Source organism: Trachurus trachurus (genome assembly GCF_905171665.1).
Source record: "Trachurus trachurus genome assembly, chromosome: 8".
NCBI lineage: Eukaryota > Metazoa > Chordata > Actinopteri > Carangiformes > Carangidae > Trachurus > Trachurus trachurus.
The window spans coordinates 13,864,133-13,885,126 of NC_139905.1; the positions used below are offsets into that span (position 1 = coordinate 13,864,133).

The 20,994-nt window shown below is 43.8% G+C and overlaps 1 protein-coding gene across 1 annotated transcript; it reads right to left on the minus strand.

Annotated features, from left to right (window-relative positions):
- Positions 1–834: 834 nt before the first annotated feature.
- ppap2d (phosphatidic acid phosphatase type 2D) lies at positions 835–18,876 on the minus strand. Its single transcript, XM_083977931.1, has 6 exons — positions 17,977–18,876; positions 5,056–5,213; positions 4,652–4,938; positions 4,456–4,513; positions 2,626–2,802; positions 835–2,404 (listed from the first exon to the last, which is right to left on the minus strand). The coding sequence occupies exons 1-6, from the start codon at positions 18,182–18,184 to the stop codon at positions 2,300–2,302; spliced, it is 993 nt and encodes a 330-aa protein (XP_083834057.1). The 5' UTR covers positions 18,185–18,876; the 3' UTR covers positions 835–2,299.
- Between the last annotated feature and the right edge of the window lie 2,118 nt (positions 18,877–20,994).

The following is a 20,994-nucleotide window of genomic DNA, read 5'->3' on the forward strand; positions in this document are numbered from 1 at the left end:
ACAAGAACCTGTCACACAAGCACAGGCATATACGTTGTCCTGGAATGAAATGTGTCTCCCTAGTTACAGTATTATGAAACAAAACAGGCCTGAAAACCACGATCACATTCCTTCCCAGCCTGACGCCCCACGCCCATCACCCTCACTCTCCCCAATCTACCGCCCCATCTGTTCTGCCAACTGCTCCATTACTCCTTCCCTTCATTACTGGACCACTTTTCCTGCTTGTCTGTCCCCCTTACCTCAGCATTATGAACACACCCCATTACTGCAGCAGCTCCCTCTCCCTCCCTTCCCCTCTCTCTCTTTTGCCTTCTCTGTCTGCTTTGGCTGCTTTTTATTCTCCTCCCTCACCCTGGAAGTAGATTGCAGAGAGGGAAGAGAAAAAAAAGAAGAAAGAAAATGCCTCAGACGGCCCAACCTGTATCTTTCTAAGCATCTCCATGGTAGCATGACCCCCTGAAACAGCCCATCATGCTCCACTGCACTTGAAAGGGACTGAGAGCAGGGAAGGGGCAAAGCGAGGAAGGGTGCGAAGGCAAGAGAAAGAGAGAGAGAGAGAGAGAGAGAGAGAGAGAGAGAGTTGTAGTAATGAAAGAAATGAGGAGCGCACTGGAGTGGAAGCTTCCAAACACAACAAGAGGTTAAATCACTTATCATTTCAGTGTTTTGCATTTTGTTTCAGCTCATACAGAGTCTGGTATACCGTTTGTAAAGGAGAAAAATGGCTCTACACTACAGTATGCTGACTGACTTACTATGTGTGTCTGAGAGACTGCGGTGTATTGCTTTTCAGTTTGCTGACCCTAAAAATAACAGGCAGAAAAAGTTAAAAACATTCAACATTCATTTTATTGGTTTGGTTTTTGATTACAGTGGTTATTTCTGCCTTTCTGGCATTCACAGACAAAACAAACATGTAACAATAACTGGGAACACAAAAAATATAGCTTTCTGATAATATCTGTGGCTCAGTCTAGTAGTTACAACAGATACAATAGTGAGTCTCCGTACCTGATAAACACAAATGTAAATACAAACATAAACATGTAAAAACTGTCCAAAACTGGAACTAATACTTTTGAAATTCTGTATTGTTTATAAAATGACATACCTATTTACATTCAATTTGAATAATTATCATTTCAAAAAAAAAAACATAGTGTATGAGTTTGACATTAACAAAAATAAACACTGATTATTCAAACTTGTGATAAAATATATAATATTGATTATAATTAGAAGGTTCCATTATGTACGTTCAAGTGCTATTAATAAAGATGCACAGAAGAGGCCGCTGGGGTCACATGACCACATCAGCTCTCCTGTCACAGAGTGGCATAAATCAAGGTGCAGCTCAGAGATTGGAGTCCAGGGCAAGAGTTGAAGGTTAAAAAATTCAGTCAAACCTCCGCCTCTGAGACACAGTCAAAGTGGTTAGTACAGAAAAAGTGGCAGTGAAGGGAACGTGACGTTAACCTGATTCCTCCCTGCCACTGCCTTGGTTACTCACAAAAAAAAAAAAAAAAGAAAGATAACATTGTATAACAGCATAAATACTGTCTTCTTTGCTTACATACAGGTTACTGTTTAGTCATAGTAATGTAGGGCAGTCTGATTAGAGCAGTGACACATCAGGCCACTGGAAGGTAAAAACGGTTAGAAGTCGGAGCCAGTGCTTGTTCCTTATCGCTGCCAGTTCTGTAACTTTGCAAAGAGCTGTCTTTACATCTGAGGTCTGATGGTCTCAGTTCACAGCGGCCGGGTAATGTCTCCCAAAACTGAGCAGAGGATCAAAAAAAAGAAAAAAAAAAAACACAGAGGAGGCGGGCGTTTTCTCCTCTCTCACCCAAGACCAAAGAGTGAGCTTTCAAAGCGCACCAAATGCACTGACCGAATGCCTCCATCACAGAAGAGAACAAGTTCAGACTGGCAACTATCAACATTAGCAGCTTCTAAAAATCCTCTTGAAAAATAGACTTTTTTATTTTATTTTTTCATATATAAAAAAATATTACTATGCAGTTCTTTTCACTGGACGGGTTTGACTCACAGTCATATGTGCTTCTTGTATTTCACATGTGTTAGTGTGTGAATGTGTTAGGTTACTTTGTGAGTGTGTGTTTTGTATGTGTAGATGTTTAAATGTGTCCCTCTCTTAGAGTAATTCCCTTTTCTTTAAAAAAAACCTCACTCTCCTTTCCCTCTGCTGCTCACCTGTGCTATCTGACATTCTCCCTGTCTTTCTGCAGTCCGTCTTCCCTTATCATCTGATTCCTGGAATGATTGCACGTGCCTGCTAACAGACGGTTTGCTGGCTGGACAGTGGACTCTCCAGGGACATGCTATTGGGAGACAGGTCTGGACGGGCGCAGGGCTTAAACATGGAGGAGATGTAGAACGCCTGCGGGCACAGACACCAAACATGTCAGGAGATATACACAGACCACACACACTGCCATCAGCCACTATTTATAAACACAAGAGAGTTTGGAGTGGGGAAAATGAAGGCAGGAGCCTATTGTTTCAGCTCGCTCAGTCAACGGAACAAAGGGCAACAAATCCCGTAAAGACGGAGATAACTGTTGTTCAAGACTATTTAGACAACAGTGATTTGCTACTTACCACCCAGTATGCGGTGAGTCCTCCTTGGATGAAGCCGGTGAGGACGTCAGTGGGGTGGTGACGGTAGTCAGAGATGCGGCTCAGGCCGGTGTAGATGGCGATCATCACTAGGAGGAATTGTATTAGTGGACGCAACAGCCGAGCTCCACACCATGACAACCGTGCCTGCAGGTAAAACTGGAAAGAAGGAATAGAAGTACTTTAATTATATTTATGATCTCTAGAGACAACTGAATATACAAAATATATATAAGTACTAGGGTGTGTTAATGTATGCCCTTCAAACATAAGCTAAAAATCACACCTAAGCTCCATACTTATATTAAGTAGAGGCCTTTATGTGAAACATAGACTTCTACCCAGAGAGCAAGGGCTTGGCATGAGTTCATTAACGCTATCTAAACCTCATTTCCTTCTTTTGTTCATCCTCGTCTCCTGCATCGGTGACATAGTGCAGAATGGAAGTTTGTGTCAGTAGAAACGGGGTCACAGGGTGAGCGTGATGCAGATGCAGCGCTCACTTTTATGAGGTGGCAGGAGGTCTGTCTGGACCCGCCAACGAACCACTGGGGAGCTCGTGGCCTACATTCCTGCACTCAGGTCGACCCTCGCCAGGTCTTTCTTTTCCTCCCTTATCCCGAATGAGAGCAGGTGTCACTGTTCCTGCCTTACACTCAAGCAGCTGGCCACGGTGCGGGTGGCATGTAGCTACAGGTTTTGACGCATTCTCTCCAGGTTGTCTACAGTCTGCTGAAACACTTGCTAGGCAGCAAACATGCGTGCAACGCTGTGTGTTATGTGTGGAGAAACAATAGAGCGTGATGTGGGGAGGAGAAAAAAATGGGAGCAACAAACACTGGGGCCCTGGTTTTTTCTCAGAGCACTTCAGTCCTATACCCTTTCATTTCTCTTATTCAGTCTCCCCCTACTCATCCTTGTCCATTGCTTTTTGTTAAGAGAGGAGCTGCTTTTCATGTATACTTCTATAGTGCACAAGTGCAAACAGGAAAGGCTGTGATTTTCTTTTTCCACCTCGCCATCTTCACTTCAATTTAGCTGCGCAAACTACAATTTTCCAAGTCTCCTAAATGTAATGAAAGGGTTAATGAGGGAAAATACCTGGGAAAACCAAAACGTTTTATGGAAAATAATGCGCTTTTGTCTCTTTCTAACTGTCATTTTTCTCCCACAATACATCCATGACTACCGGGCAGTGTCTGAGAGAAAGAAAGAGAAAGAGAGAGAGAGAAAGATGAAGAGGTGGGGGAGGCTGGGGAGGGGAGGAGGAGTTTAGAGGGTGTCTATTGCTGAAAGAAGCCTGTCGATCTCTCAGCAGGCATATACAGCCCTCCACACCCCCCTCCTCTAAATGGGACCCACAACAAGGCCTCCACTGTCCGCGTCGCCTCTTCATCTATTCATGCTCCCCGTGGAAAACATTCTTCCTCACTCTCCAAAGCCCCCCTCTCCACCACCAGCCCCCCCCCCACCCCCTCCTCTCTCTGTCTCACCAGCTCTCTCAGAGGCGTTTGCTCTCAAAGATCTCCTCCCTCACGATCAGGAAGTGTGAATATATTCAACAGCACAGGCCTCGGTGTGTTTATTTGTGTATGTTTAATTAGCTTTTCTAGTTAATCGTTGCACACGGTGGCCTCTAGGTAATGATGTTTTTTTAAAATAACTAAAATGAAAGTGAGAGCACGGAACCAAATGTACTGCAATTATACCACACAAGCTCAAGTGAAAGTGAAGAGCACATTCCAGATATGTGTGTGTGTATGTGTGTGTGTGTGTGTGTGTGTGTGTGTGTGTGTGGTAGAGGGGACTTACTGCCAGATAGAGCATGGTGTACATTGCAAAGGAAGCATGGCCAGAAAAAAAAGACTTCCTGAAAGAAAAAATCAATAAAAAAAATGCCAAAGGTTACACATTTACAATGATGTTCAAGCAACAACATACCCGGCCCTTAGCAAACACGGGAAATCATTTATGAGCAAGAACACTCATGCACACACACACCACACACCTTGCCTCCTCCACCATCTTCTGATTAGGCTGCCTGCAGTTGACCTGGGACACATAGCTGCCCGGAGTGCAGTTGATGGACGCATAGGTGATGTTACAGACAGACAGGAAGTTGGGTCGCAGACGCCCCACACTTAGTTTTGCCATGTTGGTGAGAGACTGACCGACACAGCAACCGAACATGAAGCTTCCCAGCTCCTTGTACAGGCACGACACATAGTGGTTGCGAACAAAAGCCCGTGAGTGCACACCTCGGAAACGCACCCGGTAGCATTCAACCAGTGCAATCTGAGAAAGGGACAAGACAAGAGAAGAGAAGAGAAAGTCATACCGTGCAGCCGCTTGTTCTCACTCATGACAACTTAAACTCACTGTGTTAACGCTCGGCATGTGTGATCGTCTTACCGTTAGGCCAGTGATGGCTATTCCTCCAGCGATGAGCAGGCTGTCGGGGATGGCCTCTCTCTCCAAGAAGGGATAGGTGATGCTGGAGTCTCCGCAGAAAAAGCCTCGTTTGTACGGAGTCACTGCCTTTAGCTCGCACGCAAAGAATGGGATGGAGGCTGATGATATGCAGGAGAGAAAGGGAGGGTGGGGGTGGGCGGGGGAGGTAGACATAAAACAAAAGATGGCTTGATGAATGCCTGTGAGCATGTGGTTTGCGCAAAACGGATCACAGAGACAGTAAGATACAGAGATAACTGGTAGCGCTGACTAACACAAAGGAGGCCTTCTCCTGTCTCGCAGGAGAAGAGGCAATGAGATACAACATGACTTCCAGATTCCCCGGGGATCAAACATTCCACACATGACTGCCTCCGCCGCAGAAGCAGGGGGAGAGAGGGATGATGGACATCTGAAGACAGACAGATGGGAATGACAGTGGAGAATTAAGATGAGGAAGGAGGAAGAAGATATTAGAGAGCACGGTTCAGTGTGCAAAAGGCATACAGTACAATACAATAAACAATGTAGGAAGGGGCGAGGTGTTGTTGTTTCACAATGACATATTGTTCCACCGGAGACTGCAATGGCATTTATCAGTTAATTCTATCTTATATTAACGACTGCCCTACATATCTGTTCACTACGCTTCCTGGTTGGTCTCTAATCTGTATCAGGTGAGAGGGGTCAAGGTCTGACTTAAGCTTAAGCAAACACAACTCACAGCCTGATGTTGAAAGTTCACTGGGTAAAAGTTGTGCAACATTTTAATTTGGGGATGTTTTAAGCCTTTATTCAGCGTTGTACTGATGTACTGTTAGCCAGGAAGCCTGTAAAGCCCTGCCCAGCCTGCTCCGCTCCTCTGTCCCTTATCCCATGTCCCCTTGTCACCCCATGGAATGCAGCAAGAACATGGGGACTAATCATTAACCTCTGTGCCTCTCCCTGTCATCCCAGGCCTGCTGGTTGGCTGGAACGCACCCAGGCCAAAACACTGCTCCTGCCAGGGAATCTCTCAGACTACGTGACCGAGTAGTGCACAGGATACGCAGTCGAAATCAGGCCAAAGGGAACGACATTATAAACACACACCCAAACATACAAACAATGGAACGCAAATATAGCTTTAAGGACAATATATTAATAATTTCCAAGTAACAAAGGACAGGATGTGAATACCTGACTTCGGTAACTGTGTCTGCATTTAGCTATTATCCTGCATGTTTGCTATCACAACCATCCCGATCAACAAATAAAACACCCACAGCACTTAGTGAACTGATAAACCAGGGTAATGATCTATAGGTTTAAGGCCGTCGGCACTAATAAAGAGGCAACTCTCAACTGCGCTTGTACTCTGACTGCACTGTACTGATCCAACTTGCAGCTGGAAGAGCGCGTGTTTCGACCTCTGTACTCAAAGTCATGCTGCCCCAACAGAAAGACAAAACACAGATAAAAGCCGGCTCACTTCTATTTATTTAAAAATATGCCTGAGTAAGGAAGTGAGGGAGGGAAACACGTTCCAGGGAGATAGCAGCGACTGTGACGCCAACAAAAAGAGAGAGAGATAGGAAACACCTCTCATCTGACCCACATCTCAATCCATCGCCACATTTACGGGCGTCTCCTCTCACACACACACACCTACGTAAATTTACCTGTCACGCACTAATGTTCCTCAAAATAACACAGACCTTCATGTGACCACATACAGGTGCTCTCTGCACTATTTTGGTGTTCTATAAATACCAAAAGATGTTTTTAATCTCCGATATAGTTACATCACATGTCCTAAGGAACAGAAAACACTTTGCTGTGGTTGGAATAACTGATTGTTTTGTATTTTCTATGACGTTTAGAGTGCTAGATAAAGTTTCATTTAAAAAAAAAAACATATCCTGTATGAGGGTTTCCTGCATCATCTCTGCCACCTGCATAAATTGCACACACGCCTCTTAATCACTTGATCTTAATCCCTTTATCTGTGTGTATCATACCTGGAGACCTGCAGGGATGGGGTCTGGTTCATTTCTAGTTTAAAGTGAGTGGGTGTGCATGGATTTAATTGGTGGATTAAAATGTGCTTATAACGCAGTACATTTATACACATTTTGAATGAAAAAGACAGAAATACAAACAAACTAACACGGTCAACAGTTGCAGCCTGCTGGCTTGACAAGTCTCCTGGTGTCCATGTGTTTGTACTATATTTGTGACAGGAGGAGGAACAGAATGATTGTACTGCAGATAAGTCTGGTTGTGTGAATATTATGAAGCAAGATAGCTAAATGTTGCAATCAAAGAATAAATGCAATTAAAGTCATATTTGATGATTGATTGGGGTGGCTTCTCTTGTAGTGTGAGGAAAGTCTGAGAGTGCTCTGACTCAGGCATGCTTTATTTCCTCTGAGACTAGTTTTTCTTTTTATGAATCATACTCTAGTGTTTTTGTATGCTCAGATTTTACAGCAAATGCTGACATCTATTTGTATGTAACAAATAACAGTTTAGGGGTGAATGACATCATTTTCACAGGAAACAGAAATCTATTTTGCTTTCCATACCATCCATTAACAGACTTAGAGAGACCAGGCGTCTCTCAATAATCAATATTCGGCTGCATTGACAGAGAGGTAATGGATAGATTCTCCATTAAGGCCCAAACCCTCAGAGTTACAGTCAAAACGTGGGCTTCTTAAGGGATCATTGTCGATTCATATGCTGGTCTAATGGGAATAATGAAGCACTGTGAGCCAGTTAGTAGAATATTTTATTAGCTCAGTCCTGCCAGTACTGATGGCTTGTTTTGCTTTCCCGTTTTTTACATAAAGTTCATGGGCGGAAATGTCACCAATGGCTGAGAATTAAAGGTCACCCCAGTGTGACAGCTGTTTGAAAAGTTCCTCAGTCCTCCACCTTTACCTTCATCCACGTAGTGTGTGAGTCATTCTCAATGATTTGCAATAAATCAAACATGAGGCAATAACACTTGAAGCCACATGCAAAGTTATGAAGCATCTACGCAATCCTATACAAATCACAGGCTCCTGTGTTACAGTCACCGTCTGTGCTTTACAACTACATTAAAACCGTTTTCACAACAAGACAAAAACACTCCAGAGACCCTCACATCATCTGTCAGGCAGCTGTGAGCAAACCACTGCACCTGGCCAAGACATGCTCAAAAAAAGAGCCAGGCCAGGAAAGGCCTGTGAGGGGACCCAAAAGGAGTTGGAGGAGTGGGTCGGCTCCCACAGCAAGGCCAAAATGTGCTGCTCACTGGGCCTGACACTCAAAGCAGGAATGCTTTCAAATAGTCAAAAGGGACAGAAAGAAAGAAGGAGGGGGGAGAAAAGAGGGAGGGAGGAAGGAGAAGAGAGGAGGAATGAGAGCAGAGGGGATATGTGCCTCACTCTGAGAAACTTTTCTGTTTCTAATTTACACATCTATGACCACAGCCCAGAATGAGCTCACTGTGAGAGGAGAATAACAACAAGCAAAAGCAAGAAATAAAAAACAAAAACCTACGAATGAAGCGATTAAAGGCATAGCGCAAAGAAAAGAGGGTAGATGGTAATTATTCATTGACATGCTTTCAGGTCATATTGCTGAACATCTGCCAATCAATACGTGAACTAAAACTAGGGTGAAATGCATGGCCAAAAGGCTAGAAAATTGACAAACAGGGTGAGGGCAGTAATGGCAGGGTGAGAGAAAACTGGAATGATGGAGCCAAGAGAGATGCTACGAGGGTTTCTCTACGGAGAACAGCAGACGGAGGCGATTAGTGGTGGTTCTGGAATGTGAGGGTCAGAGATCTGGGCTCTGCTGGGACCCGCTCTGTAAACACAACCCCGCCTCGACCAGCAGAATACCCCCAAATACACATACAGACTCAAGGCACTCACATACACATAAAAACCACACTTGGATGCAAACAAACCAAACCCACAGCCACAAAGACTAACAGACAACCAAACAAACCGCAAAAAACCCACTAGCACCTAGAAAAAAACACTAACCAACCAAATAAACCACTCCAGAGCCAGGAAACCACATAAAATCAAACAATCCTCAAGAAATGCAGTGCAGAAAACAACTCATTCACTATCACAGAACTAAACAAACTCATGTGGATGCTGCTGGTGTAGGACAAACACTCAGCGCATCCTAATAGATTAGCATGACACACAGCCTAAAGCTATATCTAAACCACAGCTAGGGCCATCTGTGCCATCACACCCAATAATATCTGACTGTACAGGCATTGTTCTACATTTGCCCTTTTCATAGGACTGGAGGACATACAATTAGTGACCTGTCAACACAGGTCCATCTGGCCTGCAGCTTGCACCGGGCTGGTCCGGAGCCGGAGCTGTGAGCTCTGAACCAGCCTGCAGCAGCACCCTCCAGGGGTGGTCCGCCTCCGCTGGGCCTCAGCAGCTGGCATGTGCCAGTGTTTCCCAACTAAATTTTTAATCTGCTTGTTTACTTTCAAGTCAACCTTGCTAAAAAATAATAAGCAAGTGAACTGACTTGTGAAGTGTTGTAATTTGAATCTTTGCAAGCATGATAATCCCCGGTAACGACGCCGTAAGTCGACCTAACATGCTCATAAACAAGGGCCTGCTCTGGGGCTGGGTGGGCTGGTGTGATTATTTGTGCAATAACGACTTTAACTGCACAAAGCTGTCTCCATATGCTGACCATGATCTGCTGCTCATTCACCTGATCACAATTCAGTTTTTTTTTTAAGATATAAAAAGTCTTTGTGGCAAGAAGCAGTCTGGTAAAGAAACTGAACACTATCACACATGCCAAGCTCAAGCACACAAAAGAACAGACACACACAGCTGAGTGTACAGTGGGTGACACTTAAATAGGAGGTGAAGTCATTCACACCAAGGCTGTGATTATGATTGGAAACCATAAACTGTGACAAACCTGATTACTAAGTACTGTGAGTGCCCTAGAAGGTCGCTCTTCCTCTTCTCCCTTGGTGGCCCAACCCAGGTAGTGAGGAGGTGGAATAAGGATTGAGTGGCAGCCCCCCCTGCACTGGCACACACCCATTTCTTTTCCCATAATTTGCTGGATTGTTGTTCTGAGAGACTGATGTGTTTTGTCTGCCCTGCTTGCAGCACAAAGACATTAATCAGCGAAGAACAAAGACTGAGGACTGAGGAGCCACAGCAGCTCTGGATCTTTGTTAAACATCTGCTATCATCAGCATCTGCCGCAGCCGGACTCCATAAAGCCTCCTCCATAAGACAACCACTGCCTCAATTATTGTGGCGCTTTTACCCTCCCACCCACACAACCACCCAAAAAACATGTTTTTGTCAGCAGTGGTAGGCCTTCTTCCCCATCCTCATTGCAGTGTTTTGACAAAACCAAAAGCTGGATTCAATTAATTCAGGCTTGTTGATGTGTTGCATTTCTAAAGGCAGGGGGTGCATCTAGCCACCTCATGGGAAAAACTGATTCAAAACACAGGCCCAGTGAAGCAGCTGAAAATACTTTCAGTAGCCAAATATGCTAATATGTACTGATGCGCAAAATCAAACTCACATAGAGCAGGAGAAAGCCCCGAGAGCATGCGAGGTGAAACATGATGGGTTTTTTTGTGGGTTGCCTTTCTGTTGCTTCACCTTCCACCATCATCACACCAGGAGGAGAGGTCTTCCTCGCTCCTTCCACCGTTACTGTTGCAGCTGGCCAGTGGAGACATGCCTCCCACAGCTGCTTCTGTTCTCTCCACACTTCACTGACCTGTTTCCTGGAGCTCAGCTCTGGAGTTCAGGGCATGAGTGGTGAGGTCTGAAGTGGGCTGTCTGTCTGCCTGTCTGATTCAGCGGGAAACATAAAGGACCCGCCACTGTGGTATGCACCTTGAAAACTTTAAAGGAGCTCTCTGGTGGGGTTTTGCGGTGAGAAGGTAAGGGTGTGCGCGCTGTGCAGTGAGGTGAGGGCTGGCAGTCTGCGATGTGAGAGCGACACAGGGTTGTGGTTTAGACTGCTGGGGAGGCGTCTGGCATGGAGAGGCCTGGTTGTGGTGTTGCTGTATGTATGGAAAGAGCTGAGGGCTGCAGGGCTGTTTTGGTTTGGTGAGAAGAATATGCAGCTGGAGCAACTTCTGAGGGGAGTGTGAGGGGCTGAAGGGTGTAGAGACTCTGGCAGGTGAGATGTGCCACAATGATAAATTGTTCCTGCTGATGTGTAACCATGCCATGGTGCCAGGAGGGGGGTGTCTAAGGCTGTCTTCACACTACATGCATTGATGCCCGATTCCGATTTGTTGCCTAATTCCGATTTTTTTGACTGTCTATTTACATGTAATATCAGAAGTGACCCATATTGTGACAGTTGATGGTCCTGTCACTATGCCTCCAATTGATCATGTGCCATGGCTACTTGGCCACAAGGATTCCCCTTTGGTCGAATGGTCAGCACGCATGACTCTTACCCGGGAGACTGGGGTTCAAACCCCGACTGGGCCCTCCATCGTCCTGCCACATGCATTTATACCTGCTTTGCTTGCGTGAAACAACCTGCTCAATAGGAAATAGGGTATAGTGATTTCAATCTCTGAGAGATTGTCACGCTATAATTCCATAATTATTATAAACAAAGGTAGTCTTGTGCTCAGAGTTTATATCCAACACCTCACTGTTTACAAAGTAAACATCTAGTAGTCTGTCCCTTCCAAAATAAAGTTAGTAAAGTGCCTGCCTGGAACGGAGCTGAGCTGACATGTGCAACTGACACTGACGGTAACAGTTGTGCCACCGTCAGATCCTCCGTCGCTTATAGTGAGCGACCACAGCTGGCCACAGCTGGACATAATAGTCCAGGTCAGTCCCATGTGTCAATCACGGGCTACAGAGGTTCAGCGAAACGTGTGGGCACGAGAATTAGTAATACCGTTGATGACGTACGACACGCATTGCCAGGAAAGGTCCGATCTGCCTTTTTAGACTGCAGATATCCGATTCCATGGGTATTTGTCCCATTTACACGTTCATGTTACAGATCCGATCTGTGCCACTTGAGAGGAAAAAATCGGAATTGGGCCACTTGAACCATGCAGTGCAAAGACAGCCTAAGTCTCCAGAAATAGGAAGAGGAAGAGTCATTAGTTGTGACAGACACAGATGCAGGGCTACAGGCACAGTATTGGGAAACAGGTACGTACAGTACTTTGATGGTAGGCCTCTCCAGACCCATTCTAACTAATGAGCACTGACGATTAGAGAGATACTCACATCTTTATTCACTCATTACGGCTAATACCTATGGACCACCCTGGGCACTTATGGAACCGTCATCGAGGAGAAGATTGCAGCTGTCTCATTAAAAGTTAATTTCTAGCTATTTGCTGTCTGAACCTTCCTATGCTTCTCTGAATATTACTTCCTCACTAAGACATAAACAGACAGCTGTAGATAAGATCCCTCAGGCGCCCCTGGGTCTGACCCCTGACCCCTACTGTAGACCATCAGCCCCCTCTCTCTTTCCACGCCTCACTCCACTCTCTCTCCCTGTGGGTGCTCGCTGACTCAGGCCCTCACTTGCCCCTCAGCCTTCAGGCAATTGAGATGTCTCTAAGGCTGGAGCTGGCTCTGGTGTGCTAATGGGTGAGGGAAGATATATTGACAGCAAAGTACAGTGAATGCAGCAATATAGTCAGTCTAATGAAGGGCGCAGCTAATGAATTCCTGAACTTCTGCTGTGCTTTCAAATGGGAGGGAAATGCATTAGTACACTAACGACAGAGAGTAAGCAAGATCACTTCTTCCACTAGCTAATGATTTGACTGAGCCATTTTAATGGCTCTCCATCTGTCATACACAGAGTGACGCCAATGTGTCTCATAACTTTGCGTGTGTTTGATCATGGCCTAAAATGCACTGCAAAACAGCACCGGCAAATATGTCAACAAACAGCACGCACATGGCAGCTGTAGTAGGGTGTCTGTGCTAGAAGTTGTCGTGACGCATATTATGCAAACAAACACCCACACCCACACATTTTCTCAGAGGCACAAATACACACGCATAATTTAATATTCCTGGCCTGGTGTGCACACCGTGTTGTAACATGTCAGCCTCTTGCTGTCTCACTCACTTGGCAGCTTTCTCTGCCAAAGGAGCTGAACTTGGAGTCCTCTTAACATAAGCCCGCCACCCGCCCAAAACACGCTCACACTGACAGACATAAAACACACACTCACACACCTCATAGGTTGCTGGAACACCTTCAGTCCCAAAACAGAGATTGTCTGAAGAAGTAAAAAAGAAGAGAAAGAGAAGGGGGCCAAAGCAGAGATAAGCTGGAAAGACGGAGCCCTTTTAGAATTCAAATCACTCAGGTAGATACCTATCCTCTCTGGCATGCTGCTTCACGTCTAGAACAAAAAACACTCACACACACAACAGTGATCAACTGATTCATCCTTTTTCTTTGAAAAGTGGCCATAAAAGATTTATGTCTTTAATTTTAAATCAAACACCTTTTTATTTCATCAATGTGAATAATTTTTCTCTGTTGCATTAGTTCAACCCAGCCTAATATGCATATCAAGTATGGAGACTGTCTTACAATTAACCCCTAGAAGAAGGTCAAGCCTAGTGGCAGTTGTAATGTCTCTCTAAGCCATATAAGCTAATAGTGGGTGCCACTTCCAATCATCTCCCAATTACTTTTAAGAGAGGCAATAAGTGGCTTTATTGGGGTGATGACAGAGTATGGACCACCTGTGCAGGGGGGAAAACAGCAGTGCAGTCTGGGAGGCCTGTCCCTGCATGCTTGGTGGATATGACAAACACCCAACACCTCCTGACCTCTGGTTGGCTGGACACTGGATCTGAGATGCAGCCACAGGGCGCAGATTCTGTCAGCTCTGTGCTGGTCAAACCACTACAGTCCCATTCACACACACACTTTAACACACAAGCAAACACTTGAACAGATTCAGGCATTTGCATTCAGCAGCCTCCGTGCTGCTTACCGACACTGAGCTCAACCAGAACAATCAATCTCTGTGAAGCATCCATCGTGTGCATGTCAGAACAGCAACATAACCAACGCAGATTTCTTACTAAAAAAGAACAATGCTGGACAAGCCTGGTGCTGAGTACGGGTACGATCAGGAAACCTGAGCAGACGGCTCAGTTAATGGCTTCTATATCCTCGCAATCAACAGACAGATTTAAGTTCATTCATAAAGCCACTATACTACCTTTATGTCACCACTTTAAATCCAGAGATAACACTAAGATGCTTGGAGAGGGGGTGAAAACCTCAGAAAACTGTGGAATCCCTCTTCAGCTGATAACATAATGAGGACAGATGCTTCGGGGTAAAATTCCACAGTTACAGTTGTGAATGAGCCCCTTTACGACATGAATAATGCCTGCGGCGGCGGGTCAGCCGTCTGAGACAATCTGATGATGGCATTTTTTAAGGAATATTGGGTTAGTCAGAGATAAGAGGGTTTAGCTAAATGAAGGGCCCAATTCATTTCCAATAAGTGATGACATTCAGTGCAAAATGCCCACAGATGAGTCAAGGTCAGGCCTCTGCTGATAACTGTCATGATGGTTAACAGAGATACGCAGGATGCAGTCAGACAGACAGGAATCTATGAGTAACTTAATAGCTAATTCACTCTAGAAAACAAGTGGCATGCTCACTGTGCGTCTTAGGAAGAGAACTGAAAGTGACCATTTCCCCTGTCGTGCTGACTGATGCTGAGTTGCTCGCCACTTCCTACACATGGAACAAAGCTGTGAGGAGTATGCAGAGCAAACAGCTAATAGCATACCTGCAGGGGTGAAGAATAACACGACGATGAAACTGACTGCCTCACACTGTTGTTTTGTTTGCCAGACTATTTCCTATGCTTTAACTGCCAACAGGGCTGAGACCTGTCGGTCCGCCTTGACGGGTTCCGCCTCTCTCGTGATGCCGGTCCAAATAACACTCACTCACACAACACGAATGCTCCCCTCCCTGTCAGAGTCATGTGAGATGACGACATGAAACTTATAGGTTCATATTTTGTTTCTTACCTCTCAACATAATTGGCAGGTCATGATTAATTCCTTGGCAAGGAGATTCAACAGTATCCACTATCTGCGAAAAATGACTGTTATCATTTATTGCCCTGTCCTACTGGATCTTCAACGTAGTATTAACCCTGTGTTGTCACCCTTCAATGAACAACATTTCAGTGGGAAACTGGGAAATGATGTTTTTTTTCCTTCCCCTATGTTTCTCTAATAGTTGTAGACACCAAATTTATGGCAGATTGAAATTACACATGCAAACATGGAATTCAGCATTGTACTTTACACTACCTACACATTTAAATCAGTAATACCAAGTATCTAAACACTGCCAACATGTTGGACTATTAATTATTTCACACTGTGAGAGGAATTTCCTCGAGTTATGGTAATGATTTTTTAATATCTTTTTTAACAGACACTTTGGAGACTACCTTTCTGAATTGGATTGGATTTTCCTTATGAATGATACTAGAGCTCTAACAATCCCTAGTTCAAAGAGTTTCTTGATTGAAGAAAAAATCAAATCTCTAAAATAACAAAATGTGATGGTTTTCACTCCTCAACTGTTAGAGTTTGCTGCGTTTCTTGGTCTTGCTTTATAGTAAAAGAATAACTTTAGTTTGTGGACTGTTGATCAGACAAGACATTCAACCTAGTACTGTGGGGTAGGTTACTCTCACAGTTGTTTATGTCTGTTTTCCACATGTTTATTCAGTTGATTTAGAAAGATAATCATCAGATTAAGCAACCTAATAGAAGCATCACATAAGGAAAGGAGATTGTGACTCATCTGTCAGTTATCCCAACAGTTTGCTATTCATCAAGTGTTACTACAAAACAATTACAAAGTCGTCCATTGACAACTGAAAGTTTGGTTTGGAGATGGCTGGTAAACAAACTAATTGGGATGATTTTGTTCTCATGGTTTACAAAAAACATCATTTGTCAGGGTTGTCTTTCCTAAGTAGAGGCTACAACGTCGTACCCTATGTAGCTACTCCTACAGAAACTAATTTTGACCCCTCCTTCATCATCATGGTTATGTCACTGTCCTCTGACTTGTTTTCCACATGTTCTCATTCTCCCTGTGAAAACTGTTGGTTCATTTTCCAGCTGGGCTCTGCGAGTTGTTTGTGTGTGTACACTCAGTAATCCTACAGTGAGAGCGGGACGCTGAAGTACTCACAGAGAGCACACAGAGGTAATTTTCGGCACGAGAACACTAGCACGCGCACGGGGCATGTTTTCATCCAGAATTCCCACGTTCTTCTCCCGGGAACTTTGAGGGTTACCATGGGAACAGATAGGCCTGGGACGATAATCAATAAATCAATTAATCGCACGATAAATGAAAATGAATTCGATAGTTTTTCCGGCCTCGATAAATCGCCATGTGCATGCGCACATATTTGTTTTCCTCCAACCAGGCTGGATGACAAGAGGCTTCACTCTGTGCATCGGTCTCAGCACCTGGGCCGTTTGTTTTGCAGAATGAAAGGAGTGAACCCTCTTTTCAGTCATCCAGGATCTTTGTTTCCCAGAATGCATTTGGCAGCAACCGGCAGCACTAGCTGTAAAGCTAAGCAGCTAAAAGCTATTTTACCGTAATTCTTGCTGCCGCGCTGTTAACACGTCACTTTTTAAAGTTTTAATAATTTTTCATGCCAGAAAGTCACAGTTTAGATCCCCACTCCCCAGTCTGTGGTCAGTTTATCCACATATCGCCTGTTAGGAGATTTCCTCCGACGTTTTTGGAGCTAATGTGGTAGCAGCGAGCAGGAGGAGCGGGGCTTCCCACAGACTGCAGCCGTCTGCAGCAGCTCACGGGCCGGTGTCCGGTCAACCTCCGTCATTGGGGGCGAAAACGACTAAGAAAACTTATCAGCAGGTTTTAGAGGTTTACCGCCGGCTGGTTTAATACTTTTAGGAGATAAATGCTAGTCTCATTGATGAAATCTTACATCTGTGGAAGTGACATTAGTTTGTTTGAATGAAAAGTGGAGCTTCAGGTGTGTAACGTTATTGGACAGAAAAGCTGCACTGCACTGTTTATTATTTTTTGTTTATTTTATTTATTTAGGATAGTAGCAAGCTATATAAGTTCTTGTCATTCCAATTACAATGGTAAAAAAAAAAATACTCATGAGAAATAAAAGTTTATCGCATTTAAAAGGGTATACTTGCATTATTATGAAATATTATTATTATATTAGTGGTTAATTTGTTCTCAAAAAAACGTGTCAATAATATCGTTTATCGTCAATAATTTGTGGGACAATATATCGTCCAGCAAAATTTATTATCGTCCCAGGCCTAGGAACAGATTAATTCCCGGGACAACTCTGCTCCGGCTAGTTGAACCCCCTCCCCACCTCCTCTGCCTGCCTCCCTCCTTCCCTCCCTCCCTGCCTCCCCCTGCCCCACGTGCATGCCGAGGACGCAGCAGAAAGTTTTCTGCTCCTCAAGAAAACAGTTTCCATCTGTCTTCTGGAAAAATGCTTTGCAGCTTCGTTAACTTTAACAAATTCCCAACCAGTGTGATTTTTTCCCTCACGAAAAAACCAAGGTCGTTTCACCTCTTTGTAACCTCTGCCTGTCTGAGAAAGTCAGTATAGCCTATGATTTACACATCTGCGAGTCCTTTAAAAAAAAATATCAAGCTTTAAGATCTAAGCTAGTCAACCAGTGATAGTGGTACTGTAGGTTTGGTGCATTCACATTGTGGTCACTCTCTAATTACATTGAAGAAATGTTTCCCTGGCTATATAAGGTCAAATGTCAAATAAATAAACACACATATTCTTACCGATAAATAGACATATTACATCCAAGCCGACGAGCATCTTCCTCTTGGTACAAAACGAGCTCTCCTCCTCGGTCTGGCTGAGATAATGCCTCCCAGCCCCGTTCTCCCTGCCTTCCCCGGTGCCTCCGCTGTCAGCCAACCGCAGCTGGAGCTCCGCATCCCGGGGCAGCGTGTTGCCGTGGGTGCCGGTGGAGTTCAGCTTCTGCATGTCTTTTAGCTTATAAGGGCTACAAGCAACTTGTGTTTAGTAAGAAAGTATATGAAGTACTTGCAGTTTTTTTTCTTTTTTCTCGTTGCTGTAGATGGTGAATTATGGAAATTCCCAAACTTTTAACAGTCCGTCGTCCGCCGTCGGTGAAACAAATCCATGTCAACGCGGGTTTGACAGCAGCAGACCCGGCCGAGCGAGCAGCCCTCAGACACTCGGCTAGATGAGGTAAGGCTTCACGTTTGTCATTACAAAAAAAAAAGAAGAAGAATAAATAAAAGTGCAGTAAGAGAGAAAGGTGGGAGTTAATTGGAAATAGGAGGGACCTCGAATAACCCACTTAAATCACAACAAACTTCTCCTTGAGTGGGAGAGCGTGTTGAAGCTCGTCAATGTGCTCCCAGTGCACGCGCGGTCACGTTTACGTCCAACACAGCAGGTTCAAACTTCTTTTTTCTTTTTCTTTTTCTTTTTTTTCCTCCAAAAAAAGTTCTCACTTCGGTCGGGGTGACTGTGAAACACCTAGTTCGGTCGAAAAATCGTCTTATTTCCGGTGTTATGCGGTTTGACTTGACAGGCAACTGCAGACCTGAAAACCTCCGCGGTCTAAAAACCCAACAACAAAACTTATAACGTGTGCAGATGAGGCAGCAGCCTGAAACGTGCTGGATCCACCTGACAGCTGTTCAGCGAGTGGTACTCCTGCACTGAGAGGTTTCCTTTCCTGTCCCATTCAAGTTGTCCCACCCATGTGAGGACACGTCCCACAATCACAGCCTCAGCCCCCCTCTCCACATTAATAATTTAGAGACATTTTATTTTCATTTGAACAAACCCAAGAAAAAGATGGAAAAATCAACAAAAGACTCATCTTCACAATATCGACTTTTATTGTTGCCCACTTGTGGCTGAGTTTGACACTATTAGCCTTGATCGTGTTTTTTATATTTTAATATAAACCATAGGCTTTTTATTCTTCCATGTGCTTTTATCCATGCAAGACTGACTGGGGAATCGATTTTTCCACTTTATTGACTCCTGGTGTTTGACTGTCTGCCAATGCACCAGACAAATTCACAGACAAATAGGCCAAACCCAATCTGAACACATGAACTAGGCTACAACTCAGGAAAACTGTCTGTTTTGAAAAGTTTGTCTAATGGTTCAATCAAGCAATCTTGAATTAATCAATTAGCTACATAGGCCGATTTGTCAGTGATCAGCTCCTGGTTTGTATTAGGCTACAGTAATGTCTCTGTTAGACCGGAGATGTCCTGCCACCTGGTGTAAAGACACAGGCACAACTGCTGTTGAAAGAACAGTTCTCACGATTGGGATACTGTGAATGCAATGACTGCTGTTGTTGTGGCAATAGCCTACTTGATTTGACTTTTTTTTCCTTCTTTTTTTTTATTTTCTATTAATCGTTAGGTCTAAATGTCTTACTATAATAGCTATAGCCTAATAAGTTTTTTTCTGAAAGATTGATCCAGTTGTTTCACCCCCTTTCTTTCTTTCTTTCTTTCTTTCTGTCTGGGCAATAATTTTGCTGCTTTTATCAGGACTAGGTTTGAGTGCAATAATGGTGCTTTTATAATGCTCTTAACCTGTCTGGGTTTGATTTGTTTTTATGCTATCTGATTTTATTTATGTATTGTCTAGCTGTGTGTGTGTGTGTGTGTGTGTGTGTGTGTGTGTGTGTGTGTGTGTGTGTGTGTGTGTGTGTGTGTGTGTGTGTGTGTGTGTGTGTGTGTGTGTGTGTGTGTGTGTGTGTGTGTGTGTGTGTGTGTGTGTGTGTGTTTCTTTGTTTTGTGTGTTTTTTGAGCACTGCTAGATACCGAATTTCCCCTGTGGGATGAATAAAGTATATTCTATTCTATTCTATTCTATTCTATTCTATTCTATTCTATTATTTCTTTCTCCTAATATTTATGGCCGCACATGGGATCCAATAAGTCAGAATGGTAAATGTTTAAACTTGCCATGGATAAGAAAACACTTAAGTTCATGAACTGAGAATGAAATTGAAAACCGAAAAGTACCTGCAAGCTCTTTATCTCTTTTCCATCTGCTTTTGTAATTATAATTGAATGAGCCCCATGTAAACTAGACGGTCTCCCCGCCTATAAAGGAAAACCTTGAAAGTCAGTCTTGCTTGTTTTGACATTCTCACATTTCCTGATTTACAGTTAATTAAACAAATCTATAAGCACCAACATTTTACAGCAGCTTCAGTCCTCACCATGTAAAGAAATGCTCTGTATGCTTCACACGTCCGCAGCTGCATCATAGTAAAAGCCCTCAAGCTGTTCTGCTTTCATGAGAAATCTTCATAGGGGAAACTTTTGATTTTGAGTAGCCTAAGAGAGGACATGCAAAAATATTACACAAAACCCTCAATCAGAAGGGAAAATGACGAATGGAAATTAAAAAAACAAAACAAAACAGGAAGTGATAACAAAATAGCTATTGCAGATAATTTTCCATTTTAAAAAATTCAGTTTTCTTCTTATGGTGCAGATTTTGGACGCATAAAAGTCACAATTATCCTTATGTCCACTGTAGCCTACTTATGAACATCTTCAGAAGCACGTGTCTACACCACAGCTGTATTTTCACCCGTCTTTGGGGAATCCCTCATCGATGTAGTACAGTAGACAGTGGTTCACATGTGTTTTATCACAGTGCGACAGTTCTGACTGCATTTACTATATGTTGAGATAATATTGCACAAACCACATTGTATTTAGTTCTATAGTTTGACACTTTGTTATGCCTCATATTGTATTGTATTGTATTGTATTGTATTA